Genomic DNA, 12798 nt, shown 5'->3' with positions numbered 1-12798 from the left:
GGCATAGCCTTCTGAGTTGCCCCCTATCATCATTCCTCCCTGACACGTTGTCTAGTGCCGTTTTGAGGTTGGACCTTTGGATGCGTAGATAGCCATTCAAGTTTACATGCCGCAGGCATGTCTTTTTAACAAGGCAGTGGAATTCACTATGTGAAGGGTTCACAGGCAGCCTTGTGACATGCCGCTCCTTTAAGGGGTAGCCAGCAATGTCCTAGGGGTACCAAGCTGAGGTTCAGGGGCTGCATCTGGAACCTCTGGTTACCCCTAAATGCCGTCCATGATCGTCTTTAATCAGGAGAGCGGGATAAGGACAGCAGCAATGGGCTTACATGAGTGTAGGAGCCACCTATGCCTATCATGCATAAATACTGCAAAATAGACACTGCTTACAACAATGACAGCTTAAACGTGGAGGGTTGGGGGGGGGATCCCACAAGAAAATCATATAGTCTAGCCCTGTAGGGCCTTCAATGACAATATAGATACACTGCACGCAATATAGTGTGCCCGCAATCAGGAAGGTGGGACATCTCGTTCTCCTTGGTCTCCTGATTTGCACTATATGCAGTATATCATCACCTTGGGTGTTTAACATTTAGCCCTTTCTTGATTTTTCATTGTTATTGTCGTAACCAATCAATTTGTTTCTTCGCCCCACCACTTTCTCTCTTTCTCTCCACCTGTCCTCCTGCTAGCCCTTGCCCCGTCACTCCCCAACCCTCGTACACCACCATCCAATGTAAGTCTCCCTTTTGTCTTCTCGCCCCCAGTAAAGATGGATCCTGCGTGCCGCGAAAGTGGATTTACCTCGTCAAGGAAGACAGTGTGGATTTGGGCACCGAAGGTGAGTGGAGCACCTGCTCTGTTCAATTCCCAAACAGCCTTTTAATGCCAGGTGTATTTATCTTAACAGAGCTTTGTTAGAGCAAGGGGTCACTGTATAGCAGATTTCTAAAGGCCCCATAGTCATCAAGTGATGTAATGCACTTTTCAGAACCCACACAGGTCAGTGTCTTAGTGTGGGCAGGTCATGGCAGTGCCACCAGGAGATCACAATTGTAGAGTATTGCTGCCTCATATGGAACCCCATGCACATCGGAATAGTGCATGTTGCACCCTCGGATAGAGGCTCGAGTATACCGCAAGGGGTGGCTATTGCACCCTCAGATGGAGTCTCAAGTATACCCTGAGGGGAGGTTATTGCATCCTCAGATGGAATCTCAAGTACACCCTGAGAGAGGAGTGTTGCACCCTCAGATGGACACTGAAGTGCCTCCAAAGGGTGGGGTGTTGCACCCTCAGATGGAATCTCAAGTATACCCTGAGGATGGGGTGTTGTGTCCCCAGATGGAGTCTCAGGTATTCCCATTTGAGGACATAGCCCCACCCTCAGTGTATACCTGAGACTCCATGTGAGGGTGGGCTGTTGTAACGTCAGATGAATTCTTGGGTACACCCACATGGGGGTGTTGTATCCTCAGATGTCTCTGGTATACCCTCAGGGTGTGATATTGTTTCCTCAGATGGAGTCTCGGGTACGGCCTCTGGGTGAGGTGTTGGCTCCTCAGATGGACTTTGAAGTTCACCCTGAGGAGGGCTGGAGTGTTGTATCCTCAGATGGCCCCTCAAGGACACCCTGATTGTACTGTTGTATCCTCAGATGGACCCTCAAGCACACCCTGTGGGTGGGGTGTTGAATCCTCAGATGGACCCTCAATCACACCCTGTGGGTGGGATGTTGAATCCTCAGATGGACCCTCAATCACACCCTGTGGGTGGAGTGTTGTATCCTCAGATGAACCCTCAAGCACACCCTGTGGGTGGAGTTTTGTATCCTCAGATGAACCCTCAAGCACACCCTGTGACCGGTGTGTTGAAGCCTCAGATGGACCCTCAAGCACACCCTGTGGGTGGGTGTTGAATCCTCAGATGGACCCTCAAGCACACCCTCCGGGTGGGTGTTGAATCCTCAGATGGACATATATCCCAAGAGTTCATGCAGTAACCTCTGAATCAGTTGCATGTTTGACATGAGGGTGGGCACCTTCTGATGAACTCTTAATTAATTAATTCATTAATATTTTGTAACGTGCTTCATACCGGAGACCGGTCTCTAAGCGCGGGACCGGGATTTGAACCTGTGTTGCGCTTCCAAGATGAACGCGTTGCCCCTGAGCTATCCTCCTGGCCCAACTGTGTGTACAACCTCAGGGATGGGCTTCCTTTGTAGCCTCAGATGGAAGCTTGCATGCATTGTAGGGTAGGGTACTGCAGCCTCAGTTTTGTGTGCATGATGAGGGTGGGGTGCTCACAGGATAAATACTCATCATGAGGGTGGGTATGGTAGCCTCAGTTGGGTTCTCATGTACATCATGGACCTTGCGTGTTGTAACTTTGAATGGAGTCTAGTGTACTTGATGAGGGTGAGCTTAGATTGAGAGCCAGTGCATTATTAGGGGGAGATGTTGAAGGCCTCAGATGCACACTCATGTACATCAGGTGAGTGTTGTATACGTGGCTCCGTATGGGGGCACATCGTGAGGGTGGGCATGCTAGCTTCTTCTGTCCACCGCAAGAGGGTGAAGTCTTGTAGCCTCAGATGATGTTTGTGTAGGAGTATTAAAGCTTCATGTAAGTCGCCATCCTAAATTTATCAATAATCACTTTTTGATCCATAACTTTTGATATCAGTTCACAACCCAGGCTATTTCAGTCTGCCCAATAACAGTGCTCCCCACCCCCGCAACTCCCCAACAGCCAACCTGCGCAGTGACATAGATGCTTAGTGATGAACGTTGACTTTGACTTGGCTTCTCTACTAGGACGTCTTTGACACCGCTGAGCATTTCACACAAGCAAATGCATGGCGACCAAGTGGTATCACTACATATTATCCCCACCAAAAATATCACTGTATATATGGTCGTCTGGAACAGCCATAGGCAATATTTATTGGGTAGATCATTTTTGGGGTTTTTGGGAGCGGGGGATTGCGGTGGTGTCCCCCGCTCCTTTAAAATAATGCAGGGGTTGCGGGGATGTCCCTTGCAAGTTCCATGCCTTAATATCGCCGAACAAATATGGTGATATTTTTGTATGGTGATATTTTTGCGGGGATATTAACACATGGAACCGACCAGGCCTTGCACTGCTACTGCAAAGCGGGTAAGAGCTGCATCACCATTGGTCGATCCACTACCACGGACCTTGCTGACATCATTCATTTTCATCCAATAGGATTGCAGTTTAGGAGAGAGAGAAAGAGAAGAGAGAGAGAGAGAGAGAGAGAGAGAGAGAGAGAGAGAGAGAGAGAGAGAGAGAGAGAGAGAGAGAGAGAGAGATATCCCCAAACCTACCTAACAACATTTGTCCCACTCTCACAGGCCGCCCGGACAGGAATACAGAGCTGTTTGCCTCCAAGTGTCCGCGCTGCATTATCCTGCAGGAGAGTGACCCACACATCGTGCAAAGGCTCCTGCTGTTCTGTGAGTATCAAGGGGAGAGAGGTTCCTAAACCAAGGGGGTGGGAGCTCTCTGAGATTCAGGAGGTGCCTGAGAAACATGGGGGTTGTCTAAGGCACTGGGGTAAGCTGTGAGGGAATCTCTTCATCTTGTGTGGTCTGACAAGGATTTGGATGGGGTTGCATGAAAAACTAAATGCCTGGAAGGAATTGACGGACTGGGTCATGTCTAGACATCTGGGGGCTTTCATGGACATCTGTGGGAATTAGAAGTATCAGAGGATCCAAGGGGCGAGTTGCTTCCCATCCAGACATATGGCATTGCCATATAGAGTTAGCAGTGGTTTGACGGGAGTCACATGACAGGTTTGTGGAGTGTGGTGACCGCAAAGGAGTCACCATGCCCAACTAATAAGTACACTTCACTGTGCAAAGGCACGTCAATCCGGTGCCAGTCACCCACTCCTGTGTCTGTTTCCCTATTGTCCTCGGCCCACTCGTGCGGCACCACTTGATGGCAGTGGCCCGCGCCAACAACTGGTGACGATGTTAGCAAGGCCTATGTGCCTCCTGTGCTGCGCTGAGAGAGCGGAGAGTCAGCGACTGATGGAGTTGACTTCAGAGTTAGCCTGGAGTGATTTTTGGTGGCGTCCAAGCTGTAGGTTCCGTGGACAGAGGAACGTCTGTTGGGGGTAGCGGCTCCTCTCTACACCACATCTGATGGCGAGAACATAGTGCGCATACGCCCTTGCATGCCTGGGCAATCGTTTGAGCGGATTGCGCCTCCACTCATTTCTGGACAATACCGCTGCCGCTGCCCTCCACAAGTGGTGCCAGGAGTCTTTTGCAATAAGCACCCAAAATGGCAGATGAAGATGGTGTGGCTCACAGACAGTCAACACCCTGGGCTGCCAGGGGCTGTAGCACCAATGGCAGAGTTTGATGTTGTAGGTGCATTCCCTAGCCAGGGCCTCCAGTTGACGCTATGTGTGGAGAGGTTAGAGATACACTACGAGAGAGGATGACAATGCAGCAAAATGCTCCACACTACTATATATGACTGACCCGACAGTATGCTTGCTGGATTTTCAAGAGCCTGTCTCCAAGGGATGGGTCATACCAAAGCGGCCGAAGTGTCTGTGGGGAGTTATTTTAGCCCCATGGTCAGGGCAGACTATGAGCGTTTTCTCTTGAGGTATACAAAACGAAGAGAAGATGAGACACTTAATGCATTTCATGCCCAACTGCCACTGCTTGCGTTCACATGCCATGAGGTGCGAGCACAGTTGACACAAGACTCTTTCTACTCGGTGAAGCAACACCACCAAATCCTGTGAGAGCCAGGGATTGTTTTGACCAAGGTTCTAGAACTAGGATGGGCCCATGAGCTCGCTAAGGAAAGGGCAGCCAGCCACTTGGACAAGAGGCTTAAAACCATAAACGGGGAAGATGTCTGTGATGTCCGCAGAATCTGGCCTAGAGCCAGTGGTGGACCTCTCAAAACTGAGTATCAAACACAATCATTCAGTGCCGGCAACTATTGTGCAGGCTCCTTGACTTAAGCGCGGAAGTGTCCGACAGAGGATCAGGCTTCTGGAAGGAGTGGGAAGCCTAATCATTTTTCGAGAGTATGTGGTTCTCGGTACCCACATTGTCCCAAAGGCACACTTAGCACTACGAAGGCAAGAGCAAAGATTGTGCTGTTCAACGTGTCTCCGGAGAGTCCTGAGGAGAAAGGGCACTACGAAGGCAAGAGCAAAGGTTGAGCAGTTTGACGTGTCTCCGGAGAGTCCTGAGTAGGAAGGGCACTACGAAGGCAAGAGCAAAGGTTGTGCAGTTCGACGTGTCTCCGGGGAGTCCTGAGGAGGAAGGGCACTACGAAGGCAAGAGCAAAGGTTGCGCAGTTCGACGTGTCTCTGGGGAGTGCTGAGGAGGAAGGGCACTACGAAGGCAAGAGCAAAGGTTGTGCAGTTCGATGTGTCTCTGGGGAGTGCTGAGGAGGAAGGGCACTACGAAGGCAAGAGCAAAGGTTGTGCAGTTCGACGTGTCTCTGGGGAGTGCTGAGGAGGAAGGGCACTACGAAGGCAAGAGCAAAGGTTGAGCAGTTCGACGCGTCTCTGGAGAGTCCTGCAGAGGAAGGGCAAGGAGATGGTGAGGTGCAGTTCTTCATATCCTCAGTCCTTGGTGCGGCCAGGAAGCGTAGAAGGCAACCTCTATATGCAGTGATGATAATAGACGCTGGGGTGTCCGTACATGTTGTGACATGCTCCCATTGCAGGCTGCTAGGCAACCAAAGTAAGGATATATGTGTTTTGGGGTTCCAAACCCATTCCCCTGGAGGCAACATTTGAGGGCAACAGAAGATCAGCTCCTGGTTGTATACCACCAAGGTAAGTGAAGACACCCTGAGAGGGTGTGAAGTAGTGGAGACACCAAGCAGTGAAGTTCGCATTAGGGGTGGCCTTAGAACACGAGACGAGACCAGTCCACAGATAAAATAAATATTTCAAGGAGAAGGATGTTTGAAAGACCATAAGACTTCATATTGTATTGTATTGTAATCATCATTTATATAGCGCCCTTTCCCATTTGTATGGCCTCAATGCGCTTTGTGTTTGGAACACCCTCAGGGACAGAAGTCCAGGTATGGGAGATTCTAAGAGTTAAGTTTAAGATGCGCGTGCACATTCTGCCAGGTTAGGACTTAGGAGGGTTGGCTGGGCCCCACTAAGCAGCCCGGAGGTCAGGCACGTGGGTGGGTGCTGTTGCTGGGTTAGGCCAGAGTGCTAGTGCAGGAGACTATGGCCCTCATTACGACCCTTGCGGAAATCGGAAAACGATGGCGGAAATGCAATACCGCCATCGAATAGCGCTCGGTGCGACTATGACCCGTCACCGCAAAGTACGAAGCCATTAGCGACACCGTAGTGAACGCCAACGCTAACTGCACCAAGCGCGCGCGCCATGCGAAACCGCAAACACCACCATGGCGCAACGGTACGCCAATTCCGACCCTAGCGGACATGTACCTAACGCCATCAGGCATGGCGTAATGTACCATTCCGCCATGGTGAGAAGTACGGCATCGCGAATCAACCGTAAACGGCCCCACTGAGTGCCTGTACACCGCTCCCTGCCCACAAAGTACAACTCCCCGTAGGTGCAATGAAGCCACAATGCAACCATTGAAATGTACAAGTCACCCATGCATGGCAACGAACAAAAGAAACACAAGAGGGGCCAATGGGAGCTGCAGGGCACAGATGGCACGAACACAGAAGCCATCCCAATGGACATGACCACAGTCCCCCACCAAGAAACGCACGCAAACACAGGCACCTGTGACCAGCCATATTCCGAGAATCACATCATTCCACCAGTCCACCTGGCTGACCGGCATCTGTTACACAAAACCCAATCCCCCGCCCCTGAGCATGACAACATTCAAACTGTCATATTGGCAGCCCCCATCCCTGACCTCACGGGCTTAGTAGGCAAACGCGCACAGTACAGTACCACGCAACTAAACTCCGAAGCTGGAACCCAATGCAGATCTCCTCACAATACATCGCCCCCCAAATAGGCATATGCCACATCACTTGCAAAGAAAAACGCTACACGGGCCAAATCAGAATAGAAATTTAATGCACATCAAAGTCACCAAGCCCATACAGCCATCAGGCCATGAACTCCTAAACACCAATCACCATTGTGGGCTGCATCCGCAAGAAATGACCAGCCACTACTTGTGTGTCGTCCTGTTCCCTCATGGTACACAGAGCCACATTCACGTACGAAAAGGCAACATGGAAGCGCACAGAACCGCAGGGCCGTCCCAATGGGGAGGCACTAGTCCAGCCGAAAGGCCGAAATGTTGCTCCGAGCCACCAGTACAGCGTAAGGGCATGTGGGCCATTGGCGATCGTCCCATAAGATCGTAATGCTGCTCCACTGATTAACACGAAGCAGCAGGTGTCGGGAGTAAAACCCATCTGCAGGAGTGGCATACAGATGGCAGTGGCAAAAGGGGAGGAGATACCTGTCAACCAAAAGAAAAGAAAAAGAACAGAATGGCCATCAGAACTACATTCCAACAACTCACTTCAGTGATCACACGAAATCCACAGCCATATGCATGCTAGCCCACTCCAAAGGATCATCACCACCCCAAAACCACTTGCGACTCCTAACCATCTATATCGAGGTGCAAACACCATCACAAACGAGTGTACCTGTGCATGCGTCTGTCAAAACAGAATCCATCAGATGGGAATGTTAATGTGCATGGACACAAGTGTCTGAGGGCGTGTCGAGACAGGGAGGGCTCAACAAGGCCAGATAGACGATGGTCCCACCATGGCAGCCCTGCATCACATAGCGTAGGGGAGGCGGATAGATCCCAAGAAGCCCTGTACATGGCAAACTCTGTATCAAATCACCTGCCCATGCATCCATTCATCATTCCCTCATCCCGGAATCAAAACGCCTGAATAATTACTCACATAACATTAGAAACATCCATTGAGTCTGTGCGTTATGCAGCCTGCAAAATCCACAGTGCCCCAGCCCGTAATTCCAGTGTTGTGAAGTAACATGTATCTGGGAACGGCCGGCCTCATCGCCCACGTAGCAATTGCGCATCCCAAACTATTCATATCAATCATTGCTTCCTCGCCATGGGCCCTGTCTCAAGGACATTGAACAACAGAACGTTATATTTGCAGTCAGACCTGTGGGCATCTCCTCGCCGCTAGCTGGAAACCGAAAGCGCCGCCCTTGGAATTCCACATTTGCAACATCACGCCGAAAAGGCATCTGTGGCCGTTTGAAATCACTAATTATTCCATCGAGTGCGGCTGTGTGTGAAAATGTCAACTGCCTTCACCCACAAATGGGACGCCCCGCCCGTCATTGCAACTCGGTAAAGTGATGCATGAGGGCCCACCGTTACTCGAGTACTACGTTCCACTGACCCTTCACAAGTCTGTTCGCGACTGCACAGATAGTATGTGCAACAATGGGACCACAGCAGAATGAACATGTCAACCAATGTTACACGGCCATCGGGTACAAATACATGATTGCAATAGCAAGATGCCATTCCCAGATTTGCAGCGTTGTGCGCGGGACGTGCTCGGCCAAAGGGGAGAGCAGCTTGCACAGGTGGAATTAATCACCACAGGTGGAGGCCATACAGCCTGAAAACACATAAATTGCACAGCCAGTCTCCTCCCACAACCACACCGAAATGCTACCGGCAGGACTCGCGATGTTGGCCCTGGGGGACCTGATAGCACTGCAACTACTCCAACTCCAAGAAGAAGACGAACACCAACTGCAACCGGCCGCACGAAGGAGACGCAGGAGGAGGAGGAGGGCAAGGCAGGGCCAGCAAGGGCCGCCAGCACAGCCACTACCACCACGCAGGCAGCCCGCAATCCCACGCCTCCGAGCACATCCGTTCAACCTCACTGATGAGCAGATCCACACCCTCTACCGTCTGGACCGGGACACCATAGCCGCCATTGTGGACATGACACAGGCTGACCTTGTCAGCATGACAGATAGCCCAACCGCCATCCCACCCCTACTGAAGGTGGTGTCTGTACTCCACTTCCTGGCCACAGGCACCTACCAGCACACAGTCGGACAGTTGCATGGCATTTCTCAGCCACTGTTCTCACGGACACTATTGCAAGTGCTCGATGCCCTCCTGCAGCACGCAGACGACTACATCTCTCTACCACGCTCGGAGCAGGAAATTACCAACACAAAAGTGGGATTCCATGCACTTGCCGGCATACCGGGTTGCATTGGTGCCATCGACTGCACCCATGTGGAATTGGTCGTCCCACATGCAATGGAGGCCCAGTACCGCAACAGAAAACAATTTCATTCCCTGAATGTACAAATGGTGTGTGACTCCAACAGGATCATTACACATTGTTGTGCCCGATTCCCTGGATCTACCCATGATTCTATGGTCTTGAGGAACTCTACAATACCACGCTACATGGAGCGACACGCAGGGAACAGATCCTGGCTACTCGGTGAGTCTCATTACATGCATGATTATGTGGGGAATGTGATTTGGCAATGACTTGGCAGGAAGGGGGGGGGGTGTGCGTACGTAGCAATGGCATTCCACATCATAGGTTTCTCGTCCACATACAGGTGATGCTGGATATCCACTGAAGAGATGGCTCCTCACACCAGTCCGGAACCCACGGGACCAGCATGAGGAGGACTACAACCATGCCCACTCACGTACCCGTGTAGTCATTGAACAGGCATTCGGCCTACTGAAGACTCGTTTCCGCTGCCTCAGCAGGTCTGGCGGGGCACTCCTGTACCGCCATGAGAAGGTTGCAAAGATGGTCATGGCATGTGTCATGCTCCACAACATGTGCGTACGTAGAAATGTGCCCATGCCCCCTGACGCAGAACTGCAAGCACCTGATGATGGTCATGATGAGGGTGGGGATGTGGCAGCACCTCATGGAGTCTGCGAGGCACCGGAGGCCCGTGACATTCGTCAGCATCTCATTGATGTATGCTTCTAGCACTCACGCCTGGTGGCTGATACATGGACACGGGACTCGTGGCACTGTGCGTGTCTGGGACATGCACAATATGGACTGTACGCCTATGATGGCCTAGTACACAAAAATCAATGTCCACACATCTCATTGGTTGATCGTGCACTTTATATGGCATATGTGATGTCATGTTGAACACCCTATCGACCCGCCACCCAAGTGAGCCCAACACACCCCCTCCACCCTCCTACCTCCCCCCCGAACCCCAGTGTCCAAAGATGCTCATTGTCAGTGGGCTGTCGCTATTGCAAGCCCCCTCTGCGGGTATCAGGGGCACCCCTGCCTGTGGAGCGCAGGTTCCTTCCAGATCTACGTTGGGGGCTGCCCTGGACGGAACTTGCAACGGATGATGTGTCTGCCTGCTCACGTCCATGCATGTCCCTAAGGGTTTGCGAGAGCTCAGTGAGCACACGGCGCACTGCGGCAAGTTCGGCACATACGTCTTTGGACGTCGCATGCAGTTCCCCCCTCAGGCTCTCGGTGCTTCTCTCCATTTGGACTCTCAGGCTCTCGGTGCTACTCTCCATTTGTGCCCTTAGCGTCTCTGTGCCTCTCTCCATTTCTGCCCTAAGTGTCTCAGTTGATGTTTCTATGTCTGCCTTAGTGCCCCCACATTCATCGGCATGGTCCTTGAGGAGCGTGGCCATTTGCTGCTGTTGCACGATTAACTTGTCGAGGGACTGTTGCCTCTGCTGGGCCATGCCCATTTGCGGGGGTGTCACAGAGGGGCTGTTGTCCTCATGTTGCCTTGCCACAGGGCTTGTGGGGGATGGCCAGTCGTTGTCTTGTGGGTGCCCCTGCGTGGTATCCTCATGTTGTACGGGATGGGACAGACAGGGGGATTGGGACAGGTCATGGATGGATCTGACTTCGACATCCCCGTTTTCTGTGTCGGAGCATGCTGCCATCAATGGGGTGTCACCTATGGTGCTGCTGCCACCAGAGGCAGTGCCTTCTGTGGCATCCATTGGGGGGACCTGTGGTGGTGGTGTTGTGGGCATGCTGGCTGCTGGGGTGCCTGTTGATGTTCCCTCCTCTGTGCTGCCACCTGATTTGTGCTGCTGCCGTGTCTTGATGCGTGCAGCTGAGGTGGAGGGTCTCTGGCCGTTGGTCTTGGCCCTCTTTGCAGGTGTGCTGGTAGGGGTGTCCTGTAGCTCGTCGTTTGGATCGGACCCTGTGGTGGAGTAAAGGAGGGCGAGGGTTAATGATGGGTCTGTGGGAATTGGAATGGCATTGTATCACATGCATTGGGGTGGTACCTGAGGGTGATTTGGGTCGGGTCCTTGGAGGTGCTTTGATTTGTGTGTGGAGTGAGGGTGCAGTTGTTTGGCAGCCTGCAGTTAGGGTGTGCCTGCTGCACGTGTAGTGCGTGTATTAGGGGTTTTTAATTATTTATGTATTTATTGTGGGTTTTAACGTGCGCTATCAGGCCGATGTGTGTGGCCGTTCTCCTGGACATGTGTTTCTGTTGCACTATGTGGACGCATGGTACTTCACATGGATGGACTGTGTGGATTTGGCATTGTTTTATCTGGCCCACCTACCTGAATCTTCGGATGTCTGCACTCCTTTCTCCATCCCTCCGACTCCCTCTATGCTCTCCATTCCGATGGTGGAGGCACAGATTTCTTCCCAGGGGGTCAACTTGATGGGTGATTCAGGACCTCCCCCGGTGGCTGTGGCAATGTTGCGGTTGGCAGAGAGTATGCTGCGGACGCGTATCCGCAGGTCGTCCCATCGCTTGCGGCATTGCTGTGGGGTGCGGGGTGCGGTCCCCACCGCACTTACCCGCTGTGCCACCAGAGCCCATATGGTCTTCTTGTTTGCAAGTGCCGTTCTGGTCATTTGCGTGGAGAAGACGACGGCAGCATTCTCCTGGAGGGTCTCTGTTAGCACGGTGAGTTCCTCGCGGGAGAAGTGGACCTGCCGCTTGCGGTCGCACGCTTTCTTCGCTACTTTTCCCATTTGTCTTGGTTTCGCTAGGGTGGGTGACGGGTTGGGGTGTGTTTCAGGGTAGTGATTTTAGTGGTTGTGTGGTTTTAGTGGTTTTATAGGTGTACGCCGGGATGTTTCCCGTTCCGGGCCCATGTTTTAACTTCCGTTTCCGTATATTTCCGGTCACCGTACTTTCCGGTAGGCGCACACTGCGGTGACCGCTAAGAGGGGTGGCGGTATTGCACCTAGGGCGCCGTACGGCGGCGGTGTGGGCCGTTTTGGGGTCATTTCCGCCATCGCGGTCTTTGCACTTCCGCCGTGGCGTGGTGCTCGTGCCCGATGGGTCGGAATGGGCCGCACTTTGCTCCTTCGTGCAATGGCGGAAACGCTATTTACGCTGTGGCGCTCCGGTCAGTCGCTTTCCGCAAGGGTCGTAATGAGGGCCTATATGTGTGCCCAGCTAGACCGAATTTTATTTTTTCATAGGTTGTCACTGTATTCTAATTGCTGAGATGTTGAGGTACGTCAGGGGTTTCAGTGTGAACGGCTATGCGAGAGGCTAGACCGGATTTGCGTAGCCATAGCTGCATTCTAGAGTGCATTGATGTGGTGCCGTGCTTGCGGAATGTGTCCACCGATGTGGTGCAAGTTATACATACCTTAGTCCCAGACACCTAGCAAGTGGAGGCAGCACCCAGACCAGAAACGCAGTAGCAGCCTAAACACCCATACCCGGGACACCTAGCAAGTAGGAGAAACGTCCAAACAAGGTACATAGCAGCAAGCAGAAGTACCTAGAGTTG

General features: G+C 52.2%; 1 protein-coding gene across 2 annotated transcripts in view; it reads left to right on the top strand.

The window, feature by feature from the left end:
- Positions 1 to 12798, top strand: part of APOM (apolipoprotein M) — a 127408-nt gene that overhangs the window by 92702 nt on the left and 21908 nt on the right. For both annotated transcript variants that reach the window (XM_069632959.1, XM_069632958.1), the window contains exons 3-4: positions 771 to 844; positions 3384 to 3485. In XM_069632959.1, the coding sequence (XP_069489060.1) occupies positions 771 to 844; positions 3384 to 3485 (176 nt within the window). The remainder of the gene's footprint in view (positions 1 to 770; positions 845 to 3383; positions 3486 to 12798) is intronic.

The sequence above is a fragment of the Ambystoma mexicanum genome, chromosome 13 (assembly GCF_040938575.1).
Source record: "Ambystoma mexicanum isolate Mex_15411 chromosome 13, UKY_AmexF1_1, whole genome shotgun sequence".
In the NCBI taxonomy this organism is placed as follows: Eukaryota; Metazoa; Chordata; class Amphibia; order Caudata; family Ambystomatidae; genus Ambystoma; species Ambystoma mexicanum.
This window is presented reverse-complemented; position numbering and strand designations above follow the sequence as displayed.